At 34.8% G+C, this 13620-nt stretch overlaps 1 protein-coding gene across 1 annotated transcript; it reads right to left on the bottom strand.

Moving 5' to 3' along the window:
* Positions 1–4537: 4537 nt before the first annotated feature.
* LOC136807231 (capsule biosynthesis protein CapA-like) lies at positions 4538–13620 on the bottom strand. The gene is made up of 6 exons (XM_067063828.1): positions 13223–13620; positions 12633–12762; positions 12122–12280; positions 9968–10189; positions 9305–9432; positions 4538–4831 (listed from the first exon to the last, which is right to left on the bottom strand). The coding sequence occupies exons 1-6, from the start codon at positions 13552–13554 to the stop codon at positions 4561–4563; spliced, it is 1242 nt and encodes a 413-aa protein (XP_066919929.1). The 5' UTR covers positions 13555–13620; the 3' UTR covers positions 4538–4560.

Here is a 13620-nt window from a genome sequence, read left to right as displayed (position 1 = left end):
TCTATAAATAAAGCAAAGCTACAGTTAACCTTTGCTAATTCGAGCTCGAACTAGAGAAGTAAGAAGTAAATTACAAAGTATGTAATGGCATCTTTAAGTGAGCAAGTGTAGACGGGTATTTAATTTATCAAAATGTGGTGGGGTTAACTGTATAATCTAATCAACTTATACTATCTAACAGGATACATTATGCAAGAAAATATGCCGTTTTAATTAAGCTTAATTCGTAGCAATCACGTTTGAATAAATCATTTTTGCTGTGTTTTTCTCATTTACACAGGCTCTCAGATTGCAATTATCAGCTAATAACTTTTGATAACTCGTTTAAGCTTTTTTATGTTGATTTTGATTTCTTACCACTAGTGGCCACGCTTAAACATGAGCAGTGATTTTTGTATTTTCTCTACACAGTGTGACAGAGACCTTTCTTATGAGGTTACGCAGTTAGAGTCGATCTTAATTCGAATATTAATATGAGTTGGTGATATTTCTTTTTTTGGTTTGAATGTTTTTGACTTTTAGCTTAACAGGCATTGTTTCTGAATTTTAATTAGCTTTTTCGGATATATGAAAGACTTGATGCGATGAGTTAGATTTCATGGATTAGATTGAATTTTCATTACTGCTAGCGATAGATAGAGATATGGGTTATTGATTTGAAGTAGTTTTTGTTCTTTGTGTTATTCTAAAGAAGATGGAGGGATGCGGGGAGTAGAAGAGGTGAATTAGACGGAGCAATCGATTGCTAATCGACTCTGATAATCGAAGAATAATCGATAGAAATCCATACAAACATAATCAATCATGAAAGCTATAATCTTTGGATATTAATTAACTATTGATTATACTCGTATGGGATTGAAAACAGCATGTTCTACAGAATTGCTTGATAAGGTCTCTGGGAGGACTTAACAGAGTGATATAGTTTAGTCTCAGGCAGTCTGTACTGTATGTATCTTTTATTTAAGTTGAATATTCAAGTGTCTTTTCAATACTTGCTGGTAACATGAGAATCTAGGGGTTTTACTTAATACTTTTTCATCAGCATATCAGACAAAATTCTAGGATTTCCAAACAGCTCTTTTCAATCAACTGTTCAAATTAACCAAGGCTCGAGGCTTGGAAGACTCCCAACAGCCAAGGCTTATTCAAGGAAGTCTACAAATTGACGTCATTTTTATATCCATGAACTCCGCCTTTAAAGTCTCAGAATAACCTATTGTTTTTTAAATCCTTAATTGTTCCTTAGTAACATCTTAACAATCGTATATAGACGTTGAGTGTATTCGTCTGGTATTTTGAATGTCCTGTACAAAACACTACCTTTGCTAATCAGCGCATTTTCAATTAATCTTTAAGTGTGTCTTTTTTAGATAAATTAATTATCAGTATGTATTTATAAATTTTGATTGATGAAAAATCATTATAATGGTTGTGATTCTACTCGTGAGCGCAAAGATTATTAATTCCATCCTTTTATGTTTTACAGTACAATAAAACAAAAAGCAAATTCCAAGACTATTGGTCATTACTGATTGGCTGGTAATGCTTATTGTTGAAATCTGATTGGTTAAGAAAGCACAATGTATCCAGCATATGTGATGATGGTGATATGCACATGTGGCACATTTCTATCTTTGGTCCTCATATTTTTCATCTTGAACGCATTGCATGAAAGAGGTAAAACGTTTTCTTCTGATTTTAAATTATTTACAGTTACAGATAATTCCCAGAGATGGAAGTCAGAAATTACTTTCCCTTTTAGTAATTCAAAATCAGTCGTCTCTAACAACCAATCAGCTATTTGGTCCGTGATGTAATGTCAGAAGACATTAGACATGCAGTGGTGCATACCATGAATAAATATGTCAGGAGTCGCCAATACATATAGATAGATGTGATAGATTCACATACTCTCTTCTGATTTGCACATTTGAACTTGGTTGTGATTCGTTTAAGTCAGAATCACCATCCATTCAAAACTGTTTTGCCTTACAATGACAATGAATATTTCATCATAGCAAACCTTTTACTTTGATTTTAGGTTATTGGTGTAAATCAACAACAACAACAACGAAAAAAACTACATCAAAAGATAAAATCATAACCATCGATCCTAAAAAGACGACTAAGATTGATGTATATCGTCCTATAGACCCTTCAAAGACAAAGAAAGTCACCCTCAATGGAAAAGGTTTCATACCATTGCAGAAGACATTCAATGGTTCTGCAACATGTTTATACGATGATCAGAATAAACCGATTTTATTAATGGAGGAAACTGGTGAAGCAGATCCGATGTTCATATCTGTAGTTTGAGGGGCTTTGGCTACTTTGTTGGTTAAGATTGAGGATGTTATTTTGTTGCTGAGGCAGTTTGCAAGAACAAGATGCCATCTCTTTAAGAAGCACAGTGTGATGAAGCTTGGCAATTGGCAATGACTGCACGTGTGTGGTGCTAAGGAAAATTTGTTCTGGCACTTGCTGAGATCGATTTGAAATTTCTGAATCCTCGATGACACGAAAAATGGCGACACAAAATCTTTTTGTGGGAGGTTCAAAGGAAGTTGCACGACTTTATGTGCATATTAAGAAAAAATATGGAATCGTGGAAAATATGGAAAAACAGATGTCACGTTCATGAACCCAACGCATGACGCAGATAGTTTCAAGCAATAAACACCTAGAAAGAAGGATCCAGGAAACAAAAACCTTGCTTATTTACAGACATTAAACATCTAGAAGTAAATGATTCTAAGGAATATGATCAGAATACAGAGATTCAATCAATTTTTTTTTTTAATTAGGAGATGACAAAATCTTGAAAGCTGCTCGTTAATCTATGATCAGCCATTTGGACTTGAATTTATATGATATCGTGATTGACATTCACAGATAATAACTAATTAGAAAATGGAGAAAAAGATTTGGAGTAGTATACTTGCTTTAAATCGACGAATGATAAATCAGAGATCAGATCAGCATTATTTTATATCAATAGTCTGATCTACGTCACGCTCTATGTGAAGACGTGCTGAATATTCATTCAGCCAAAAGAAGTTCTTTGTAGAAAATACACTAACAGACGAAATAGAATATAAATTTGTTTAGAGTCTTTAAAAAGAATAATTTATAATAAATTTTTAAAATTTGAGGATAATTTAAAATCTAAGGACAAATATTTAGAATTACAGCTTTTTTTCCCTTTTGATCATCTTACTCATATCCTGTACACGTTTTTTTTATAAGAACGTCCAAAATTTTTGAAGCCTTCGGATGTTCTTAACTTCCTATTTTGACCATTTTGTGAGTATTTTTGGCTATTTTCCTTTAGAAGAAAAAGGGTGTTTTGAGACCACAAAGCCTTAAAATGTTCTTAACTTGTTCTTAACATTTTGGCCATCGAAGCCTTATGTTCTTATATGTTTTCTTCTTATCAAACGACGTGTACCTAGCTGACCCGCTACGTTGCCTGAATATTTATAAAACGTTTTTTATAATTAGTGACAAAAATTACACGTAACTATTTCTAAGGTGCAAGCATCAAGAAACAAGAGCCCTTCGATGGACCTTGAATCGAAAATGAATTTTTCAAACACCAGATTACGCCTTTTTTTTACCATAAAGTCTTTTTAGTTATCATGGCTTAGCTGCACAGTCTTAAAATGTGGAAAGACTTAAAAACAACGGAGCAATAAAAAATTGGCCTGAAGAGTCTTGGCTGAAATTTGCTTTTTGATGAACATAGATAACACTGTGTCCAAGTGAAGCAGACTAGGAGCAATTTACGAGAGGTCACCATTTTGAAAAAAAAAAATACAAAATTAAAAAAAAATGAGAATGAGAAACAACAATGAATAACAAATTAACAATACCTTTTTTTCAAATAAAAATATTGTTTCACCCATGGCGTTCGCCATGGTTTCACCCCATTATTAATTTCCAAAAACAACAAGAATCTGGTGGACAGTTTTGCAGTCTGCCTATGCAAAAGCTCAAAATTGACAACTGCCATATACCTAGCCCTGAGGCCACTTATTGCTTTTTGATAGAGGGGATAGCGCTAATAAATTACCCGGTGTAATTTGACAGGCTCCATTTTTCGGCTTTGCTTGAGGTGGTAGCAATTCTATGCCACTAGATCCAGCTCCTTTTTGGAGAAGAACAAACAGAACAGTGAGCTATTGACTATTTTTTCAAATTCTGGAGGTATTTTTATGTCTTTATTATTGCTTAATAAACTTTGATGGGGTTATAGAATACATTTTATTGTTTTGTTTTCTTATAATTTTGAAAACAAAAGTAAAAAAATTCACGATGGTGATATCCTCTAGTCTACTTCACTGGACTCAGCGCCGTCAAAATCATCAGAAAGCAAAGTTCAGTCAGAAGGGCCACTTAATCGCGCCATCCAGTCCATTGAAAAGCTTTAAGTGGACCCCGGGCTGGCCTGAAGTGGGTCGGAACTTTCTCAAAATAATGGTCTAATTCGGAGGTTCCAGATAAAGCTAACACTTATAACGAATTAATAAACATTACTACCATCCATCCATCAATGTTTCAAAGTTCTATTTTATCTCTGCAACGATTCAAGTCATTGCTACGTAAAGCATTCAATAATTTATTTTTATATTTAATGACTTTGCCATCTTTCAAGGTGCACTCAAAATGGTTACAACGCGTCGTTCCCATACAATTATAATCATCGTTACTACAAATGGTTTTCCATGGGTCTCCTTTCAGTATTTTCGGACGGACATATAAACAATGTCTTTCGGACACGTCAATGATTGTCTCCATGTATTGACTGGATTCTGGAACAAGTCCATTCCTGGAAAGACCAATCAATTCAAAACTTTACTCGTCTAAAAAACAGTTTTTAAGCATTTCTACGTTAATTTCTGGGAAAGAAAAGAAATTCTCACTCAAAAAAGTGAACTATCCAACGACAAAAAAATAAAAATATGTTAAATGCTACACTGTAAAAAATAATTTTCTTAAGCTAGATAGTCATCTCAATTTAAGAAAACTTAACTGATTTTAAGAACTCATTTCTTAAATTAAGATTAAAATTTTCGAGTTTTGAAATAAGTGTACGTTATCTTAAAATTAGATAAAATTTCTTATATTCTAGGGCGGTCAGATAAAATATCTAGAGCTATAGAGAAAGTGCGCGAAGCGAAATAAAAGGATTTACTTACGATGGCCCCGAGGTTTCTCCACTTCTAGAAAAAGACAATTCAAGAAGAGAAGTAAAAAATGAAGAAGGGAAGTAAAAATTTTAAGAAGAGAAGTAATTTTTTTGTATTACTTCACTGAAAATTTTACTTTTCTTCTTGATTTTTTTACTTCTCTTTCAAGCTTTGAAAAATGAAGAAGAGAAGTAAAAAATGACAAAAATACCACGTGGTTTTGATTACAACCCCAGACGTAGAAAGTTTATTGTTATTACAAAGAGACCCCTTACCAGACTCCAGAGGATGTTTGTAATGGCAATTATGTTGATTAGTGTGATTAAACGTTTAAAGCTATCCCTTAAGCAAAAGTTATAAAGCTTTTCATAAATTATAAAAACACTTTGGGAGAGTACTTATATTTATATAATCTTTGTTGTAGGATCACGTGTTTTAGACGTTGTCTTGTGCTTTAAACAATTTAAAAAGGGTTAAAACCATTTTGGCAGCTCGCCAATGTAGAAATTTAATCACAATTTCGATACTTAAAGACATTTTACTTGCCTTTTTAAAATTTTTACTTCCCTTCTCGAAATATTTACTTCCCTTCTTTAAATTTTTACTTCTCTTCTTGAAACTTTCAGAACTTTTTTTAGAAGTGGAGAAACCTCGGGGCCATCGTATTTACTAAAGCATGAAAACTTCTTTTGTTTTTAATCAAAAGAATAGTTTATTGAATGAAAAATTTCACTACGAAGGTTTTAACATTTTTTTGAAGTTTTTTTTGTGAGAAGTTTTGTATGTATGATGAAGAGATTCTTTTTGAGGGGAGAAGAGCAAAGACAAGACGCGATTATAAGATAAGTATCTTTTTTTATATGTTAACTTTACTGAACCTACCTACCTACCTACAATCTTACAAATATGGTTTGAGCCTGTTTCACTTAATGATCACAAGAGTATAAGGGATATATTCTAGCAAGATTCGTAACGATATCAATATTCTTGAATGAGACACTTCGTATAGGCAAGCATAAATGCGTGGCAGCAATTACAATTTGTAGTCATGTACTACCTAAATTGTGCAGACTACCGGACTACCTTAACGGAGCGGCCCGTTTGTTTCTACAAAACCTTAGAAAGATAACAGTAACATTGGCAAGTCAGTGCAGAAACAATTTGTAGTCATGTGCTACCTAAATTGTGCAGACTACCGGGCTACCTTAATGGAGCGGCCTGTTTGTTTCTACAAAACCTTAAAAAGATTACTGTAACATTGGCAAGCTAGTGCAGAAACAATTTGTAGTCATGTGCTACCTAAATTGTGCAGACTACCGGGCTACCTTAACGGAGCGGCCCGTTTGTTTCTACAAAACCTTAGAAAGATAACAGTAACATTGGCAAGTCAGTGCAGAAACAATTTGTAGTCATGTGCTACCTAAATTGTGCAGACTACCGGGCTACCTTAATGGAGCGGCCTGTTTGTTTCTACAAAACCTTAAAAAGATTACTGTAACATTGGCAAGCTAGTGCAGAAACAATTTGTAGTCATGTGCTACCTAAATTGTGCAGACTACCGGGCTACCTTAATGGAGCGGCCTGTTTGTTTCTACAAAACCTTAGAAAAATTACTGTAACATTGGCAAGTTAGTGCGGAAACAATTTGTAGTCATGTGCTACCTAAATTGTGCAGACTACCGGGCTACATTAACGGAGCGGCCTGTTTGCTTCTACAAAACCTTAGAAAAATTACTGTAACATTGGCAAGTCAGTGTGGAAACAATTTGTAGTCATGTGCTACCTAAATTGTGCAGACTACCGGGCTACCTTAATGGAGCGGCCCGTTTGTTTCTACAAAACCTTAGAAAGATAACAGTAACATTGGCAAGTCAGTGTGGAAACAATTTGTAGTCATGTGCTACCTAAATTGTGCAGACTACCGGGCTACCTTAATGGAGCGGCCCGTTTGCTTCTACAAAACCTTAGAAAGATAACAGTAACATTGGCAAGTCAGTGCAGAAACAATTTGTAGTCATGTGCTACCTTAATTGTGCAGACTACCGGGCTACCTTTATGGAGTAGCTCGTTTGCTTCTGCGTAAAAACCTTGAATACTATTTTGGACTTTTTCTGGTACAAGCCATTTATATTGAAATCAAAGCTCTTTGTATTTTTTTTCAGGAAAAATGAAGTGCAAACCCTGAAGGGAAACGTCATCTACTTGTCTACATCTCTACAAGTCGTTTTCAAAAGGTAAGAAAACTTCTGAATTGTTTACCCAGCACCTTCAATATTTGCGTCTTCGTCACTCCAAGTACAAAATCTCTTCAGAGTCATTTAGCAAGCGTAGGTGGAAAGAAGCACTTACTCATCTTTGAGCTATGTTGGCTTGTGAAGTCTAATATATTCTAATTTCCTTTTCTACAGGAGACTGATCAACCGAACGCAAGAAAGAAAGAACTGTTTGCCTGAGATGCCAAGACTAATGGTAGAAGTTAGGACATGAAAATCGTTTATCGTGTGCGGTAGCAAGATTTTGACGGTGGAGCCGCTTCCACTCGGTTTCTTATGTTTAATGGTTTTGTTTTACTTGCTCCACGAATACTATCCAACAGACAGAGCTGATTACCTGCATGCATGACAATCTAGCACCGGATCGTCTTCAAAGACACTTGTTGTAAAGATTCTCATTACGAAAGCTTTAATAATGCAGTAAAAGACTTCAGAATTTCTACCCAGCGATTTCGACACCTCTATCTCACAGAGCCGCTGGGACCCCCGCCCAACTGAAAAATTTGACAAAAATTTCGTCCCGGTAGGAAAAAAACCTGAAATTTCAGTCCCACTACTGGGAAATTAACTTTGATTCCTTCCCTATTCGAAATAAACTATTCGCACTGAAATTCTTATCCCCAATGAGGAAAAAAGTTCCACCGGGGTTGTGAGACAGGGGTGTATTTCATTTTGTGGTTTATTTTTATAACTACTATCGAGTTTTTTAGAACTTTTGTAGAGCTTATTTTTGCTAATAATTTATACAGTTCGTTTTCGTACTTTTCAAACTTTTTTTCAGTGCAATCGAATGACCATATCATTGGGTTTCTTTTTTGTAGTTCTATTGTACCTTAAATTTAACCATCCCTTCATCGAGCAAAGTCTCGCATACACTAAGGATTTTAACTTGGAATTGTTTTTGAATGGAATTTTTGCGTACAGATAAATAAAGGTGTATACATGTTAATACTTTCGTTAATTGTTATTACTCTTAAAGATGTATATATGAAAGGCTTTCAACAGGCCTACTTTATTTTTGTTGATGATAGGATCCAAAGATCTCAAATTCGTCCATGGATGCATTGTTGGTCTGTCGAGCTTGAGATTTTTGCGGCATTTTAATCACGGAGAAAAGATGAAACACCAGCCTTTTGGTTCAAATTATACAGACTCAATTTTAATGAAAACCACGCATTTCTGTCGGTACCCATTTCTGTCTTTACAATGTGTCAACTGGGTAATTCCCATATACAACAACTTAAATTAAGAAAGATCTCTATTGTGAAAATATCTAAAAACAAGATATGACAAGAAAAAATATCTAATGATATTATCCTGTTTTGAGAAAAATATCATCTTAAAACAAGATAATTTAGGTTGAAATGTGCACTTGGTTTTAATCTTAAAACAAGAAAATTCTTCTAGATAAAAAATCTATGCCATCTCAAATCAAGATAAAATTTCTTACCCATCGGAATAGAAAATTTATCTTGAAAGCGGGATAATTTATCTAGTATTAAGAATTTTTATCTACTTTTTAGAAAATTATTTTTTACAGTGTACCTAAGCAACGTAAAACGACAACAAGAACTACATATACACACAACGTCCCTCAACCTTTTATTCGACACGTTATGTAGAAGTTACAAAGACGCCGTTATTTGGTCGTTTTAGACCATTTTCGCACGTGACGGTTCCGTTTCGCTCCGAAACGAAATGAAGCCATTCTATTGATTAGAAGTGACGTAACACTTGAATGTAACCAATAGAATGGCTTCATTTCGTTGTGGAGCGAAATGAAACAGTCACGTGCGAACATGGGCTTAAACGCCAACTTGGAGAATACAGAAAGCTTACTTATCAAAAACCAGTTTGTAGAGCAGAGCATGTGCAGAAGGATTTTTGAATAGTTTCGTGTACAAATACCACCAATCTTCATAAGCTTTTAAATCAGGATCATTTTGCATGTCGTTTCTGTCAAATAGCTGAAAATATATATGAAAGTAAAATCATAAGTAAAGTTATCCCGGGGGGGGGGGGGTGGTGTCATATGTGCGGTCCTTAAGGATAAGTTTTCCAAGCTTCCCAAAGGTGCACTGTAAGGGTCGAAATCAGCAAAGATGAGAAAATTGCACTCTAAGGGTGTAAAATTTCGAAAATCTAACCATATTTTTCAAGAAGGTGTACCGTAAGGGTCGTTTTTTGCTCAAATTTGCTCAAATTTTCCTCAAACTCTCTCTGCACTGATTTCAAAGGCCAAATTTTGTGCCGCACGTATGGTCGTTTTTGAATCGAGTGCCCCCCCCCCGGATGCTATATATTCTAATCCTATAAAAGACAATTAAGATATCAAAGGTCATGGTCTTTTAGCTCAGACATATCTTCAACATGTTGCCAAGTACCAAGACTAAGTTATTCTGAAGTTTTTTGCCTTTTTTTTTAAAGCTAAAAGTAATTTAGGATTCCACAAAAATTGCCAAGGCCTTTTTTACAATGAAAAAACTGACGCTGTCTACTTACAAAAAAGCTTGACAAGTGCATAGGGAATAAGAAATTTCCCATTTGAGGTGCAACCAAAACATCTTTGTAATAGAAATGAGGCTGAGTCACGTGGGCATGTGAGCCAATGATGACGTCAACATATTCGTGTATGTTTTCAATGACGTCATAGAATTCAGTCATACGTTCTGGGAGTGTAGCGTATTCAACATCCCAATGGAAGTAAATAATGACAACGTCAGCCTAATACGAATAAATCATTGACTTTGACCTCTTTAAGGGCTCTGACCATAGTCAGAAAATTGATTTTAGTATCTGAACATAAACGTTATGTTTTAGATTCTTTAACACTTTTAACAAAGAATTGCCTTTATAAACTTCTTTTTAATCAAACCCCTTAAGAGTAATTAAGAACTTAATTGCAAAAATGACGTTATGAACTTTAAAAAGACGTTAATAATATGTTGCATCACCTTCTTTTATAAAAAGTGCTAAGTTTTAATGGGTAATTAACCTTTTTGTTTCGAACTTTTTTCAAACTTTCCGCAAAGAATTGAACTATTTTAAATTTTGCGGAAAATTTTTCTAAAAAGAGGTGTCAAAAGTTATGATTGTTTTTTTAAGCAAAATCCAGATGAAAAATTGATGAAAAACCACTATTTTGAAGATTTCGAGACAAAAAAGCATTTACAAAAATTTTCCGCAAAAACTTTTACTGTTCGGTAAAAGATACACCATCTACTGCGAAAGTTTTTTCAAAATGTTTTTTCTTCGCCGAAACTAAGCTCTTCAAAGTTGAAATACTCTTCCTCGCAAAAGTCTTCATTTTCTTCTTCATCAAATGTTTTCAATGCAATTTTTGAATTTTCAGATTCAGGAATAGTTTGTCTAACAGAAAATGTATAACATGCCATAGTTTTTCTGGTTACATCAGTCAGAAGACACATTTTAAACACGGCAATTATGAAAAATTCACTATGGTCAGAGCCCTTAATGGGATAAATTTTCGCGGGGATTAATTTTTGCGGGGATTAAATTTCGTGGTTAAGCTCATCTGCGAAATATTGAGATTTCTTGGGGACTTAATTTCTCGGATGACACTATTGGAAGACAATATTTTCATGATTTTGTGCCTTTACAACTAAATATACATTTTGGTTATTGAAATACGCATTATTAGGGCTTCTTTGATGCAAATAAACATTTTAAAGTAGTGTATTTGACATTTTTTGAGTTTTGTTTGGAAATATTTCGCGGATAACGCCTTTCCGAATTTCCATTGGGACTTAATTTCACGAATGTCACCCGAATATCCGCAAAATCCGCGAAATTTAATCCCCGCGAGAATTTATCCCATTAAAATATTGAAGTTATAAATCGTCATTACGACATTAGGATGTGGGAAATTCAAAGTTATAGCTCAAACCATGCCGTTAATTTCGCCATTAGATTATAAAAGAAGAAGTCATAGCATTGTCAAAGGGTAATGTAGAGGTTCCACTGACCTTTATATATCCCTAGACCAAGCTATATCCACAATCTTTGATTGGAGTTTTTTTTGGAATTGGTACCCGAGAAGAACGTCTAATCTAGTACATCTAGCGCTCTCGATGCATTTCCATCGCTATTGTGTAGTGCCGCCATTAGCGTACCAATTTCAAAAAAAACTCCGATCAAAGACTTTTGGTTGGCCGGGATTGAGTAACTTGGTCCAGGGATATATAAAGGTTAGTGATAGGTTCTAATAAAAAACGGGTATATTAATTTGAAGTCAATTAGGCTTTCATACGTCACCAGTTGAAATTTTGTTTAAAGTTATGGGCAGATCCGACAGTTATCAATTCATTAGGCTTACCGTAGTTAATAACATCCCTTCTCACAGACGCGGTAGGATTTTTCCATCCAGTGGGGATGAAAATAACGGACTGAAACTTGATGGGGATTATTATTCCTATATATTTTATGGCTGGGGATTTAAATTATTTTGTTTTCAAGTCAGAAATTCAGTGATGATGGGAAAAATAGTATAATATTTGCAGCGAGGATTGGTTTATTTGATTATTATCAGTGGGGACAAAAATTGGAGGATAATTTCCCACCGGGGACGATGTTTTGGCCAATTTTTCCAGTGGGAATGGTGGGTCTGTGAGAAGGGGTGTTTAATAGATCGTTTACCGTCTTGCGTAGTTCTTGAAGATCTTCAACTGTCTGTTTAGGTTTATATTCTTGGAGAGTTAAACCTTTTTTGAATAGTTTCATGTTTCCGATAACTGGTGGCAGCAAATAAGCTGTTATTGCAATCTTGATTCCATTGCGTTTGAACATCAACGGTTTCTAGATAGAAATTAAAGCAGATTTTGTAAGTCAGGGGGACCCTTAGAGAGATTTTATCCCAAGATTTTTTGTCGATTTTCACAAAATTTTGGTCCAAATCTTTGAAAATCGTAACTCTTAGAGAGGGGGGACTTTCGATTTTCGTGAAATTGTTATTTGTAACCATCAGAGAGACTTTCGAGGCTGTATAAATGAGAACCTTGGCTCGCACATACCTGACATCCGTTTTGCCTAGGTACCAAACCCTCTCCCTGGTCTCATTCAAAGTTGCAGACAGGGAGAAACGTGCAAAATCTTCGAGCAAGTTAGATTTCCCGGGCGAATTCCATTCGGAGAAAGTTAACTTTAATACCTTTAAAGGAGTAACACCAGTATATTTGATTTGATATTTTTCTAACAATTTGACTGTTGATTGAATGCCTTCTTGATTTCGATCGAATATATGATTGTTAGCCAAACTGACTGATGTAATACCTGCGTACCTGATAGAAAAAAATTCTTATGAAGAAAAGGTGCTATGAGACTGCATTGTCCAACCAGGTAAACCAGTGTCGGCAGGAGTGGATTTCTCACAGAACCGGTAGGATTTTTTCAGTCAGTGGGTTAAAAATAACGAACTAGAGCTTATTATTCCCATATTTTATGGCTTGGGATATGAATTTCATTGTTTTCGAGCGAGAAAATCAGCAGGGTTGGAAAAAACACAATATTTTGTAGTGAGGATTTGCTTATCTGATTATTCTCACCGAGGACAAAAATTATGGTATAATTTTCCATTGGAGACGATATTTTCACCGAATTTTCCAATGGGAAGGGATTCCAATGGGTTTGTGAAATGTGGGTGTAGTTGGCTCTTTGTTTTTTTTTTCATGGCAAGTCTGTTGATATAAAGGGAAGCATACTGCAATAACTTTTCCAAACTCGGGAAAAAATAAGACTTACTTTAAAGCACTTAAGGAGTCTTCTTCTGCAACTAAATGAATATTTTTTCCTTTGAATCTCGGTAACGATTCTACTTGTTCCTTGGTACCAATTGGCGTCTCCAGATTGACAAACACCTCATCTGATTGCTTCAAATATGATCGAATTTGAGCGAAAGAGTTATTATAAGAACATTTCCCATTTTCAACCATTCTTCTTTGGATTCCACTGAAAGAGACATCACCTCCAAAAATGATTGAAAATTGCTCCGCCTCGTTTTGAGCGCTTGTCTTAACGTTGCGTGCGGTGCAAGAACAAATTATTGATAAGCGAAGAAAAATAAAAAACAACATTTTCTTTAACGGTCGAGTTATAAACCAAAATGAAAAAGCTGCATTAGACTTAAATCGTTATTTACT

The sequence above is a fragment of the Clytia hemisphaerica genome, unplaced genomic scaffold (assembly GCF_902728285.1).
Source record: "Clytia hemisphaerica strain Z4C2 unplaced genomic scaffold, Clytia hemisphaerica genome assembly, whole genome shotgun sequence".
Classification (NCBI taxonomy): domain Eukaryota; kingdom Metazoa; phylum Cnidaria; class Hydrozoa; order Leptothecata; family Clytiidae; genus Clytia; species Clytia hemisphaerica.
Note: the sequence above shows the minus strand (reverse complement) of the source record. Positions and strands in the feature narration are given on the sequence as shown.

Excerpts from the sequence above, each read along its gene's own strand:
- LOC136807231 (XM_067063828.1), bottom strand. The coding sequence starts at position 13,554 with ATGTTGTTTTTTATTTTTCTTCGCTTATCAATAATTTGTTCTTGCACC. Across the intron at positions 9,433-9,967 it reads TGCACTTGTCAAGCTTTTTT|CTATTTGACAGAAACGACAT; the intron begins GTAAGTAGACAG and ends ATATATTTTCAG. Across the intron at positions 4,832-9,304 it reads TACAAACTGGTTTTTGATAA|GAATGGACTTGTTCCAGAAT; the intron begins GTAAGCTTTCTG and ends TGGTCTTTCCAG.